General features: G+C 41.7%; 1 protein-coding gene across 1 annotated transcript in view; it reads left to right on the top strand.

Moving 5' to 3' along the window:
* BACE2 (beta-secretase 2) overlaps positions 1–14,432 on the top strand; it is a 52,927-nt gene that overhangs the window by 22,756 nt on the left and 15,739 nt on the right. The window contains exons 3-6 of the mRNA XM_014880610.2: positions 6,461–6,677; positions 8,372–8,500; positions 9,706–9,840; positions 12,576–12,677. Coding sequence (XP_014736096.1) covers positions 6,461–6,677; positions 8,372–8,500; positions 9,706–9,840; positions 12,576–12,677 — 583 coding nt within the window. The remainder of the gene's footprint in view (positions 1–6,460; positions 6,678–8,371; positions 8,501–9,705; positions 9,841–12,575; positions 12,678–14,432) is intronic.

Raw genomic sequence — 14,432 nt, 5'->3', positions numbered from 1 at the left:
GAGTTTCAATATGCTTTGCCTTTGTTTGAAAACAAAAATTAAAAGCTGGTAATTGTATCAGTTACTTGACATTTCATCCAGAAGCAAAATTACTTAGTCAAAACCTAATTTGTTGTTTAGTTTGGCCACAGGCCTCAATCAGTCAGTGATCTGGACAGACCCTGATGAATCTGGTTATTTATAAAATACAACTTGGTGGTTCTGGTGTTTGTTATGCACTAAATTTGCTGTGTTTAGCATAAGCTGACATTAATCACAGCCAAGCTTTGTCTGCCTGAATCACGCTTCCTCTTTTTCTTCCTTCCTTTCTGCCTTTCTCTAGTTCCAATTATTTCAGGTAAACTTCTCCAAAATGCAGTGTCTATCTTTAGCTGAAGCATGTGGATAAAAATACTAGGAGTATTTAAAACTGGGAAACGGGAGAGTATCACCCTTCTTACTACCTCATACGTGTTTTAACATGGAGTTTTACACTTTTTTTTTCCAATAAGATGCACTGGGAATGGAGGGAAATCTGTTATTTCCATGCTGCTTGCTAGAGTAGCCTCACCACCTGTCATATATTTAGATGTTAATGGAGATACTTCACATCACGCTGATATGATTCAGGTTTGGAAAATCCAGAATTTGCACTCGATGGCTATTTCTGCACTACTGCAGGGTTCTCCATTCCAGCCAGCTATCCCCTTCCATAGGCAGTGGCTAGAGTAAACTTAATTGCAAGAATTAAAAGCACAAGCATTCTTTCTCTCTTGTATTCTTAATTGATGTTATTGAGACTGGAAGGACAAGGCCTCTCTCATCAGGAACACAGCAGAGCTTGTGTGTGGGGAAAGACAGACTGAAATCATGTGAAGGTTGCAGCTTCTGATTGGTGTTCTCAGTGGACTCTGTGTTTTAAGAACTTTAATGGAAGGTTAATAATGAAACCTTGAAGTCCAGGCCCTGAAGAGTTAGTTAAGGGTGCTTTGTAAAATTACTCCAAACCAAGTCATTACAGTCCAGAGCAATTGCAGCAACAGTTTGTGGTTTGGGTTGCACTGATGGAGTGTGCTCAGAGTACAAACATTAGCAGACTCCTGGGTGCACCATGCTTCTTCCATTTTTAATATTTTAACTACATTTAAATAAATAAATTTGAGGGATCATTGCCCCAGTGAAATCAGGTAGATATTTTATAAAATGCTGGTTGCAAGAAAGCTCTGTAGGTCCCCTAGCACACATCCTAAATGAGCTGGAGGTGTCACCAGAGCAGGTGAGCCATGGATGAGCCCAGCCAAGTCCTGAAAACCTCTGAGCATGGAGAATCCACACTCTGTCCAGGCAGAGTGTTCCAGTGCCATGCCAGTCTCCTGGGGAGGAAACATTTCCTGTTGTCCAACCTCTGAACCTCAAAAAATGCAACTCGTGGCTGTGACAGTCAGCATGGTGTAGATCCCACGCACATCTGAGTGTGCAGTCTGTCCTTCATGTAGGTTCTTGATGAAGACAAGGGTCATTTAGGCTGGAAAAGACCTCCAGGACCATGGAGTCCAACCTGTGACCCAGCCCAGAGCACTGAGTGACACCTCCAGCCCTTCCTTGGACACCTCCAGGGGGATGAGTCCACCACCTCCCTGGGCAGTGTCCCAGTGTTTAACAACCCTTTCCATGATGAAATTCCTCCTAGTCCTCCCGAGCCTCTCTTAGCACAGCTTGATGCTGTCTCTTCTTGTCCTGTTGCTGGTTTGCCTGGGAGAAGAAACTGAGTCTCACCTGGCTGCACCCTCCTGCCAGGAACTTGTAAAGAGTGAGAAGGTCTCTCCTGAGCCTCCTTTTCCCCAGCTGTGGAACAGTTTTTCCTCCACTCACAGCCCCTGGGGCTCTCTGCTTGTCACAAGCCAATGGCTCCTTGGACCCAGGGGTGCAGCCTCCACTCGTCAGCCACACCATGGCTGGTTTGTCCAGCCCCACATCCTCATCTTCCAAATGGGAATGCCATGGGAGGCAGTGTCCAAAGCCTGGCTGAAGCCAAATGTGCTACAGCCACTGTTCTTCTCATCTGTGCATCCAGTCTTGATGCAGAAGGCAGTGAGATCAGGGGTGATGTGCCTGTGAAATTCCTCCTTGGCTGTCTGTGACTGCATGACTGGAACATGCTTGGAAACAGATTCCAGGAGGTTTTATTTGAAACTTTGCCTGACTAGAGGTGAAGCCCAGTCACCTCGACTTCCTTGGGTGCTGCTGCTTGTCTCTTTTTGAGACTGGCCTTAGGACAGACTTTTCCCAGCAGTCAGAACACCTTCCCTGGCATTGTGGTTTAAACCCTGATGGCAGCTCAGCCCCACACAGCCCCTCACTCACTCATTCCCGCACCATAACCCCAAACATTTCCCCGTTCTTTTCCAGCTGTATATGCTGAGTGTGACACCATGGTGTGGGATATCCCTGGGGTCAGTTGGGGTCAGCTGTGCTGGCTGTGTCCCCTCCCAAATTGTCACCAAGCCTGGCAGTAGTGGGGTGGGGTGAGAGGGAGAAAAGGCCTCAGCTCTGGGTAAGAGCTGCTCAACAATAACAAAAACATCCCTACATTTCAGCTCCGTTTTCAGCTCAAATCCAAAACAACCTGTGCTAGCTACTGTGAAGAAAATTAACTCTATCCCCAGCCCAAACCAGCACACTTGGTTGTCACGATTTTGCAGGGATGGTAAACAAGGGCATTGATATCACATCAGCTGCATCTGTAAAATTACCCAAGAGCGACCTTTGCCCACGTGCAAATGAGAAAAACAACCTATGGGCACTTTTCTTCCTTCCTAGGAAGAACACTTAAAATTAGATAAAAGGGTGTCCTTTCATCTGGTAATCACTCCTGCAGTTTTTCCCTATATTGTCGTGGAGTGCTTCTGACATCTTAAACTGCAAGTTGAAGACAAGGGGAAAGAAAGATTAGTAATTTGTTAAATTAATGTGTTGTGAGTTATAGATGTGTGCTTATTAGAATATTCATGTTGTGTTGGAGAGAGTGATGGGTCTTAATTTCCTGGTGCCACACTCTTAGTTTAATTTCATTCAGATGATCAAAATCAGAAATTGAATGCATGATTCTTTTTTGACTGAAATTGAAGGGGGTTCATGGGAAAGGCATTATCTTTGTTTCAAAGGACCCAGAGAGTGTGCTCTTCAGGAAGAGCCCTCCTGGAGCAATTCCAGAACTAACTTGTTAAATGATGTTGTGTATCATATAATCTATGTGATATAATCCTGCTGTTTAATTATCTGTATAAAGCAAGTAAAGCTGTTACCATGAACTCCTTCACAACTTGGGCTTTTGAGTGGCTCTGACAAACTTCTGCTGTGAAAAGTTCTGAGTTTGCTGTGATAATCACACTCTGTAAAGTCACCACGATGTATAAGGTTTTGCAAAATGACCTGATTTGTCCTGATCTGAAAAGAAATCATAGTGTTTGTTTTTCATGCTGTTCAAAATAACAAGTAGTTTTGTTGAGTACTCCACTTCTGATAAAAGAGCTACTTAAACAGACATATAAAGGGATTTTTACACTTGAACCCAAGTGATCAGTGATGGCTCTGCAGCAGTATGTAAATCTGACATGCTCAAGGCTTTCAGTATTCAGTCTTACTTCAGTAAATAAATAAAGAGTACTACTGCCTCACCATCTGAAGGTTCAAAAGCAAGCTGCTCAAGAGTTGATCTTTTCAAGAGATAGGGAAGTAAGAGAAATATAGGCAGTAAATTGAGGTAATGCAATAAGTTATATACCATCAAACAAAAGAAACTGCTGCTTGTGCAGTGAGATCCTGCAAGGTGGGTTGTGTGCACTGTACAGGTTGGGGTTTGGGGTGAATTAGAAACTTTTTATGGAAGTCCTGCAGATTAGATGGGACTTCTTGGTTAGAAATCAATAATTTCTGTTGTATTTTCATGTTTACTTTGTCTCAAAGTTGTTTGGTGAGGCTGGTGTTATGCAGGGCTTCCTGCCTGTGGTGGATTTGCTGTTTCCATGTTGAGCTTGCTGCAAAGGGATGGTGACATGAGAAATAAGATTCTGGTTGGGTTTTGTTCTGTACTGTGTGCTGGTAATGAGGATTAACTCTGCAAGAGAAAATCACCCCATTGCTGGTATTTTCAGCTGGGGCTCAAGATCCATTTGAGTTTTGAGGACCAGGTTTCTGGAGGCTGCTTTGGAGAGAAGACAGGAATGGGAAGGAGAGGGAGAAGGGAGCAGGGTTACTACAGCACCACGATCTAGGAGCCCTTATTCCTTGCCTCTGGCTAAGATACACTTTGTCCTGCTGGAAGAGGTGAATTTCTTCTTTACTCACCACAGCCAAAACAGCTTGTTTGTTATTTTCTTTCCTGTGCTGTGTGTTTGTTTTAAAACACTCGGCCCATGAATTACAAGAAGTCTCTAGTTTTGACCTCTAAAGTTTTCTTCCTTTAGATCAGTGAGGTGGAAAGGTGAAAAAAACCAGAGTGGCTGATCACCTGCAAGAGGATGGGGCAGGAAGTGGTTTTGCAGAACAGAATATAATTTACTGCAAGATCCCTTCCCATGTTACCAATTTTGCTCCTTGAAGGAAGTAATAAAGTCTTCTCTTCAGTATGACATTTGTGAACTTTACGAATGAGATGAGTGTCTTCATATCCATTTCTACAGGTGGGGAAGCTGAGGCACAAATGTTGAGGAAGGGAAAGGTCACCAGCTGTGCTGGAAAATGAATCCAGTCTTTCTGTGTCCTGGTGCACAGCTCAATCCATCAGGCTCTTCCTGCCTAAGGAAGAAGAGCTGTGTGCTGTTCTAGTCATGCCCTGGTTGTGTTTGCAGATTTGCTTCACTTTATTCTCCCAGCACTCAGTTTTCTCTCTGATTTCACGTTTCCTCTTCTGCTGCTCAGCCAGACACTTCTCTACAAGAAGAACCCTGTATTCTCCCTTTCATTTCTTGCCCCCTAGTTTCCTTTATGCCACTAATTAATCAGAATCTATTTTGATTTATAAAATGTACTGCCAGTGTCACAGAGGTGTTCTTAAGACCCTGTCTGAGCAGAGATGTTCCTTTGTATAAGTGTCATACAAATGCAGAATTACACAGGAGCAGGGGAGGTGATCAGATGCAGGTAATAACAGTATCTCTGCATTTTGAAATAGTCTCTCCTGTATTTCTTGGATTTTAATCCTTGAAGGGTCAAGTCTTGGGAGTGCCAAGAACTGCTTAGGGTCAGAGCCTGGCCTCCCTCCCTTGCTCAGCTAGGAAGAGCCAGTTGCATTGTCCATATGGCCAGAGTGTCCCTCAGGAGAAGGTGTTGGAATGATGGGACTTATCCAGGTTGCCATCTGAAGGTTGTTCCTCATAATAATGAAAATCACTCCAAATTCATGCTGGTGAGCTCAGGCCCAGGACCTGTGAAGCCACTTCACGTGGCTGTTAGATTAAATCTGGATTTATCAAAGTATCTGCACCTAATAAACCCTTGCACTTTCTATTGTTCTACACACATGTAAAGATGCTGTTACAAATTTATTTTATGCTTTTTTTTTTCCCTCCCCTTGATGTACATTCCAAAAAGCTGTGGAAAGTCTCTTGAGATGAACCGAGTGTGGTCATCTGTCTCTCCAAAAGGGGAAGCTGTGTGCCAGGAAGGGGATCCAAAGTAAATTGTGAGGAATCTAGAACTTCAATAGCTCTTCAGCAGAGATGAGGGTGGGATATGATTACAATCCTTACGGATTACAGGTCTTTAAAATGAAGAATCTCTTGAAGCTTTTACTAATGGTTTTGTTAAGCCTTTTAAACATAATTCAGTTCCTTCCTTTGCTTGTCATGCTTAACTGCTCCTTTGCCTTTGCTTCCCTGCTCTAGAAAAAATAAGTTCCTTTCCTCCTCCAAGTCAGTGAATCATTTGTTAATAATATCAAATTCTACTTACTTCCTCACAGACAGGCCAAACTGCAGGTTTAGGAAACCTCTGTTTTACTGCTGATACTCACAATAATATTCCAATTTACTCAAAATTGATATTTTAGTAATATTAATGAGCTATTAGTCTACAGCTATTCCTTTAGCTTGGCATTTCAATTTTAGATTTGAATTCAGCAGCTTTCCATTTTCTAGTGCCATTTAATGCATTCCTTCTCCAGTTAAGGGTGTTGCTCCTATAGACCAGTCTGAGTCAGGGAGTGTCCTATGCCATAATAACCTTAGATTATTTATTTTTTTTAAAAACACATTGTGAAGATTTGAGTTATTGATGGCTTCTGGATAAAAATGGGGTTTTGAGTTTTGGGGATTTTGTTAATTCTGCTTTTTCCTGATCTTACAAGCAGTATGAATACATATTTTGCATACTTAATTTACTTTTTTTTTCCCTCTATGGGCAAAATTGAGATTGAATACATTCTGTTGTCTTGCATTGCAAATGAACAGCCTGTGCATCAATGTGTCCTTTGCTTTTAAAGGTCAAGCACATACAGATCTCAAGGCATCGAGGTCACAGTGAAGTACAGCCAAGGCAGCTGGACTGGAGTGCTGGGCACAGATGTCATCACCATGCCCAAAGGGCTCTATGGCAGCTACACCATCAACATTGCCACCATCCTCGAGTCAGAGAACTTCTTCCTGCCAGGGGTGAAATGGCACGGGATCCTTGGCCTTGCCTACGATGCCTTAGCCAAGGTAAACCATCCCCTCCCCTTGGTCTTCCACAAGGACAATGAACAAAAATCTGTTAAAATAAAGCCAGCAGGTGATCTGCCAGCATTACACTCCACCCTTCCAGCCACTCTTTCCTACGGATCTCCTGTCTGTGTTCCAGAAAGAATAAATTGGGTTGTGATGGTACCACAGCCCCATGTGAGGATTTTGGCTTTTCTGGTGATGGAAATGCTGATTTTCGCTCCTCTGGAATGCATAAGCTTTTACAGAGTTTGTAGTACCAGAGTGTGGTTGTGGGATGTGTGTGGAGGGAGCTATTGGAGCTCTGATGATAATTCTCAAAACTGGCCCAAGGCAAAGCCCTCAGCAGCTCATCCTAGGACATTCTCCATTCATCAAGTTGAGGTGGATGGATAATTTCAGAACAAATATTAGCTACAGTATTTCCAGGAACACAGAACCAAGCACATCCTGCTCCTCTGGAGGCAGGAAATCCAGGCAGAAGATTCAATTAAAACCTGAAATTTATAGGCCAAAATATATAACCTTAAAATCTAAAATTGAAAACGTGGTTGGAAAACTACAAAGTTGTAATTTTCAACCAAAAGTGAGTTCTACCCAGACAGAACAAAGGATTCAGCACTGCCTGACGAGTCTGCTTTACTCCAGAATTGTGTGAGAGCTGTTTTTATTGGCTTCATGGATTGTCAGCAGAGAAAGAAGTGAGAGGAGACAGAAGAGAGAAGAAAAAACATGTTAAAGCTTCTTAAAGCAAAACGTTTTAAAAGAAAGAGAGGGAAAAAAATCATGGAAACGTTTTTATCTGACCTTTTGGTGAGAAGAGAAGAGAAGAGAAGAGAAGAGAAGAGAAGAGAAGAGAAGAGAAGAGAAGAGAAGAGAAGAGAAGAGAAGAGAAGAGAAGAGAAGAGAAGAGAAGAGAAGAGAAGAGAAGAGAAGAGATTCTCAAACTCTGCTTTGGGCAAACAGAGTACTCAGGGCATTTGTTCTTCCCTTCTTCCACGACTTCAGGGTTGTTGGTTTCTGAGGCTGCTCTGGGCTTTGTGTACTGAGAGCACTTGGCCCCTCAGACCTCTGTGCACACAAATCTGAATTACAGGGAAGTTGCAGCACTCCAGTGACTGCAAAGGAAAACAGGACCTGCAGTGTCAGGAAGAACCTGCTGGCAGTAACCAGCTGAAGGGAGTGCTTGGATATGAAGTTCTGTAAGAGAAAAGAGAGGAAATCAGGGCCACTGAACTCAAAGTTCGTTAGAATTCAATAGTGTTGAAAAACTGAAAATCCTGACTTTGAAATTCTGCTTTTTTAACTAAGGAAAGGTGTGAAAGGCAAGTGTTCTAATAATGAAAAGCCTTTTCCAAACAGAAATTACTGGTGAGAGTTTCTGCCTGAAGCTGGTGTTTGGGTTTGGAAAGTGCAATTGAAAATTACTCCAGTGTTTTAGGGATTTGGTGGCAGCAGTGCTGACAGTGGTCAAGAGTAAAAATGTTTTTAAAAACAGCAGAAACAGAAAAATGACAGATATTGGGGTTTTAATGACTTATTATGTCTAGAACTTTCATCAGCTGCATGTCAGAAATTCAATTTACTTGTGAAAAGTGGTCTTGTTTGAATGATTTGCTGATTTCTGTGAAGAAACTTTCTAATGAACCCTACAATTCTTGTTTTTGTTTGTTTTGCTTTTCAACACCTTCAAGCCTTCGAGTTCTGTGGAGACATTCTTTGATTCCCTCGTGAGGCAGGCAAAGATCCCCAACATTTTCTCCCTGCAGATGTGTGGTGCTGGACTCCCTGTTTCTGGAAGTGGTACCAACGGAGGTAGTCTTGTGGGTATCTGTCAATAGGAGAGGGAAGATGTATCTTTGTTCATCTCTCTCCCTCTTTTCTCTGGCTATCCTGCTTCTGCCAAATTTAGTGTTTAAATATATTTTCGTAATTTAAATATGCTTTCTATTTTTTGAAAGAAAAGCTAAGCCCTTAGGCAAAATTCGAGTGTTATTTATTTTCATTCTCAATTCTTTTTTTTCTCTCTCAAGTTTGAGTAAACTTTTCATCTTTCAACAAAGAAAAACATGAATGCTGTGGTCTTTCCTCAGGGCAGATTCTGCTATATTTCTCAAACTGAGCAGTTCCTTATTCAGCTGATAAATTTGTTCAATCTCATCAAAATGCTACAGTATTAATTTTTTTTTACATGATGTGAAAAGGGGGAGAGCAATCAAGGGGCTTTTTTTTTTTTTTTTTTTTCCAACAGCATATTAAAGGGAAAAATCTCCAGATCAGATCTCCTGCTTGCTGGGAAGTCTTTCCATCATCTTTAGTGGGACCATGAATTGGCACATTATGTATCTGGAATTGGGAGATGGAATGACTGTTCCCAAATGATGCTGAAATAAACATCTCAGCACAGGAGCTGATCACAAATACTTATTTTGCAGAGGATTCCCATATTGTAAATGTTATTCTTATAACTGAAGACCAAGAGAGAACTTCCTTAGGTTTAGTTCAGAGTCAGAGAGTTCACAAATGCTCCCAGCCTCGGTTTTGATGGAAGCTAATAGTGATAGCAGTGACAGGGTGGGATTCCATTTCAGATGTGTGTAAGAAAAAATGAAATCTTCTTGGACAGTATTGATGCTTTTCTGATCTGATAAAGCAAATTTTTATGTGTAAGTTTATTATTCTGTATCATTTTTATATATTGCCTAGATGTAACCACTGAAGATACTGTTTTAATTTTAAGCAGTGGTGTTTTCATAATAGAATCAGTGTGAGGTTGTAGGTGATGCTGATAATTTGGCCCAGTATGGGAATTCTGTTTGAAGCACAATCTGTTTAACATCTAGATGTTTCACATTGCTCTATTATTGACAGAGAACTTGACAGTAAAATCCTAACAAATGTCGCCAAATTAAACCTTTGATGCCCCTGAATATCACAATTAAATATTCCCCCTTTTTTGTGTGCACTTGCCCCAAAACCAAACACGTGGGATTTTAAAGTGAGTGACTTCTTTTCTCTTTTCCCTTAGGTACTGGGTGGAATTGAGCCCAGTCTGTACACGGGGGATATCTGGTACACACCCATCAAGGAGGAGTGGTACTACCAGGTTGAAATCCTCAAACTGGAGGTCGGGGGACAGAACCTGGAGCTGGACTGCAGAGAGGTACTGGCCCTTCTGTGCTCCTGTCTCTGTGAAATCCAGGTTTGGCTGAGGAAAAAAAAAAAAAAACCCTAATTGGTCCGTTTTGTCTTGGCAAGCATTGCAGTCTCCTGAGAACTGAATTAAAGCAATTCTGGTCAAACAAAGGGAATGGGAGATTTTGGGTTGACCCCTGTAGAGCTCACAAACTCATGATGGCAGTGGCCAGGTGTCACTCTGGGCTGCTTCCTAATGTTCTCATCTTAGGCTTCCTTTTCTATTTTGTGTTTTTGCAATCAACTTTTGTTCTCTTATGGTTGGCACATATTATTCCTGATGGATAAGCTTTCTGTTTCTATTAGGAATAATGTTCTGCTGAATCTGGATAAGTCTAATGAGACTGTGCTGTTGCAATTTTTATTCCAAAGCCATTTCTTTTTTCTTTTTTTTTTTTTTTTTTGTGGAGGATAGATATATGGGTATGTGTGTGCTTTATCTCTTTCTTACTCTTGCTTGTTACTCTTCATGTTTTGATTTTAGTTCTGTATTTTGTATCCCCCAATTTCTTTAGACATCCCAATTTCACTTTACTCTCATGCTCTTAGTTGGAGATCAATGGGACGTGATAATTTTAGTATAGTTCATATAAATTAAGTGGAATTCATGATAACAATATTACATGTGCATAAATATTATATTTCCATGCAAAATATTGAAATCATATTGCCATATCAATTATTTAAAATGAGTCGCAGCATCTTTCAACTCAATAAGCAGAACCAGGTCTGTTTAAATGCTTCTCTTGTGCTGTTAGGAATGCAAAACCACTGGTCCTTTAAAGTAAATGTTTGCTTTTATTCCTTGCCTTAAGAAACAGTCAACATGTTTTTGAAGGGGAGCCCTTCAGTGGTTTAATACATGCTGTTGCCAGAAAACAACTCACTGAAAAATTCAGTGGTGTGTCAGGAAAGTTTCCTGTAATTGTTGCTCTTTTCTGAGCCAGGGGTTGCTTTCACTGGTGCAGAAGGATCAAGCCTTCCTGGATCAAAGGAGACCTTCCCACAGAAATTCAGAGGAAGAGCAGTGAAACAGGAGCAGTACAATTAAAGTTTGGCTGGTTGGGAGCCCGCAGAGGATGCGTGATTCACCCTAGGATGAGGAGCTGTGTGCCCTCTCTCCTCTCTGTTGTTTTCTAGGAAATGGAACATTTTCTCGCAGCCTTCACCAGGGACTGCTCCTTTCCTTGCCAGGGAAAAGCTGTGCCCTTGCTTCAATGCTGGGAATGTGTCCAGAGCTGCTCCACAGCTGTGGCCCTGAGCCTGGCAGCCAGGCTGGGAGAAGTGCTGAGCTGCCAGGAGTGCACTTTGCACTGGCAAATATTAACCAGGAGAGCCAGGAAGGCAAAACCAGGTGCTCAGTCCCCATGTGAGCAATCCTGCTACTCCCAGGTTTTTGCACAGGTTTATATCAACCCTTTTAACTATTTTTTTTTTTTTTCTCCCAAGGGTGGCATTACAGGATGCCAGTGATTGTGTATTTTGTGGTACAAATCTGTTAAAATAGACTCTAAAATGCCTTGGCATTTCTTTCCACTCTTCAGAATAAATGGTTTCCTGTTTGTTTTTCTGTCAGCTCTACATGGCAGCCCCATAGCAGCTCTTTCAAAAAGAAATGTGGAAATAACTGTCAGACTTACTTTTTCTTACTTTTTTTGGTGTATTTTATTTTTGTCACGGCATCTAAAGGGACTCCATGTGACTTGATAACATCCAAACCGGTATATTTTAAATTCACTTGCTGTTTGACCTCTTCCTAAGTAGCTTAGGCTTTATATCATCCTGTGTCTTATGATTATGCCATAAAAATGTCACAGTTCAGTTATATTAATCCTGCTGCCTAAACTGGCAGCAAAAGTAGTTAATGCAAATAGCTGCCACTGCTACTTGCCTTTTTTTTTTCTCATAGTTAATCATAGTTTTTAAGGAGTTCATGAAAAAAGATTTGCACTTTAAAAAGTTTATACCTCATTTACAGTATCTGAAGTTTGCTGAAATCTCTTAATTTTAGGGTTGAACTTTTACCAATGAGAGACCCGTTTGCTGTGGGTGGGTTTTTGTGCAGATTTTAAGGAGCAAGACTGAAACGTCAAGTTCCTTTGTACTTGGTTTTTTTGTGTGTATTTTAGGGGTTTTCAGCAGTCAAGGGATAAAGGTGTAGCATTTGTACTCTTGAGCGAGTACAGACACATAATAAGTCCTAATTTTTTCTGGTTATTCTTATATTAGATATGCCAGCCATTTAAACAGGCTTCTGTGTTTAAACTAGAGTTGTTCCCATGCTAGCAGAGACCTTAATTCAGGGCTTGGAAGCTGCATCAGGGTGTTTAACACCTTTCTACTGAATATTAAAATGTTTTTTCCCCCTCTGAGAGGGGCCAGACTTGACTTTTTTACAGCAGCGTGACCATTTACACCAGCTGTGGTGGCACAGTAATTTCCTGACCGGTGCTGATAAACCCACTCTTGTCTCCAGGCTGATGGTATCTTGATTTTTTATTTTTTAGCTCTCAGATTTCACTGGAATTGAAGCTGTCAGCTGGAGAGAGCTGCTGACAAGTATGACATGCAGTTCTGGGAAGGCAGCTGCCAAAAAGGAGCAGCTTTGTTCTGGTTAGGAGACAGTGGGATCTGCATTACAGTAACTACAGAGTACAACTTCTCTCCTTTTTTTTTTTTTTTTTTTTTTTCTCCCCTCCCCAGTACAATGCTGATAAAGCCATAGTAGACAGTGGAACCACTCTGCTTCGACTGCCAGAGAAAGTCTTCAGTGCTGTGGTGCAGGCAATAGCTCGCACGTCCCTGGTAAGAAAATGCCATCAAACCTGCTCAAAAATGTGAAATTCCTGTTAAAGGATCACAGGGTCTTTGAAAGGAGTGTCATCTCTGCTGCCTGCCTTGCAAGTCGTGGGATTTTCACCTGAGGGGAGCAGAACCTTCCCTGGTCTAGCCCTGGTAATAAGGGAGAAATGACTGATGGCCTTTGATGGAAAGGAAGAGGTGAAAAAAAAAAGAGAGGAGGGAAAAGGGGGGGCCACAAGAGCAGACAAGAAATGTGTGTATGGAAATGCATCAGAAATAGGGCAGAGATGGAGTGTTTTATTCTAAGCATTGCAGAAACACGGACATAATCCCTGTTGCTCTGATTCAAAGTATTAAGAGTGCAAAAATCAGTCTTTTCATTCAAAACAGAGTGTTTATACAGTAGGAGAACCTGCTGCTGCAAGCAATTCCTTTCCAAGTATAATTCTTAGAGCTGTCTAGAATAAATGCCATTCATTAGGATTATTCATATCAATAAAGCTGCTTTTGACCTTCATTATTGAATTATTTATGTTCAAAAGCATCTTTCTTTGGGAACAGAGTGGGCTTTAGAAGTAGGGCATGGGGATGGTGGAGTTCTCTGTGTGTAGAGTGGCTGAAGCAGCATTTTCTAGTTAATAAAAACTATTCATAAATTCTTGTTCAATACAAGGAGCAGCACCAAGAAGGTTAAAAGAGGAAGAATAAACACCAGCTATTTCAGTGTGAGCAAACTTAGTATTTTTGTCATGGACTCACAATCAGACTGTGGTTGTTGATGCAAATCACAAGAAACACAGTAAGCAGCTGCCCCAAAGACAGAGTGTTTGCCTGTGTGCTGATAATTCAAGATTGAGATCCTTTTTCCTACTTGATTGAGAGCAGAGATTGGGCATGAAGTGTTCTTCACTGCCTGCAGATGTCCAGTGTCTGAAATAAATGTACCAGTTACGAGTTCTTCTCTTTGCACAACACTTAAGTGTTGACTGGAGCAATTTCAGTCCACGGGGGGAGAATTGAGAGCAGCCACCCCAAGAGCTCTTGTAAGGTCACCCTGTGGATAAGGAATCCTCCTGGGAAGTGGGTCACTGTGGTCCACACCCCCCTCTGATGTTGGTCAGGACATTTGATCTGAGGCCTTCCACCTGACAAGGAAACAGTGGACAGATCAATAAGGTATTAGAGGGAAACCATTCGCTCTACTTAATGCTTTTTTGCCTGTTCCTATTAAAAATGCATAAAGTCGTGGTATTTTCTGAGTTCTTTTTAATCTCAAGGACCTTCCTGCTGTACCCCTTTCCCTTCACACACCTCAGAATTTACTTTGACGGCTCTAAACAAAGGAGACAGTCAACTAAATAAGAAAGTAGTTACAGGGTGCAAGGATGGGATTCCAGCTGTGTAGGAGCAATGTCAGGAAAATGGGTATTTTCAGCAATTGTACTGCAGCTCTGTGCTTCTGGCAGGAGATGTGCCACTGAAAAAGAATGATCTGCTGTAGTCAGACACACTTTTCTGACCACAGGTGAGCCAGGTTAACAAGTTCCTACTCCTCATAGCTTGTTATGAGCACCCCAGCCAGATGTTATTTCCCTCTCAGATATGCTGGGATAACTGTGTATGGCACATTCCTTTATGCAGCTCAGTTAAAAAACAAGGCTGTGAACTCTATGCTCTTCAGTGGTGCAGATGGCTTTTTAAACCTAAACTATCTGGAATGAAATCTTTCAGGGTGCAGCTGTTATGATGCAGTTTGGT

This window comes from Sturnus vulgaris, chromosome 2, assembly GCF_052056855.1.
Source record: "Sturnus vulgaris isolate bStuVul1 chromosome 2, bStuVul1.hap1, whole genome shotgun sequence".
NCBI classification, from domain to species: Eukaryota; Metazoa; Chordata; class Aves; order Passeriformes; family Sturnidae; genus Sturnus; species Sturnus vulgaris.
This window is presented reverse-complemented; position numbering and strand designations above follow the sequence as displayed.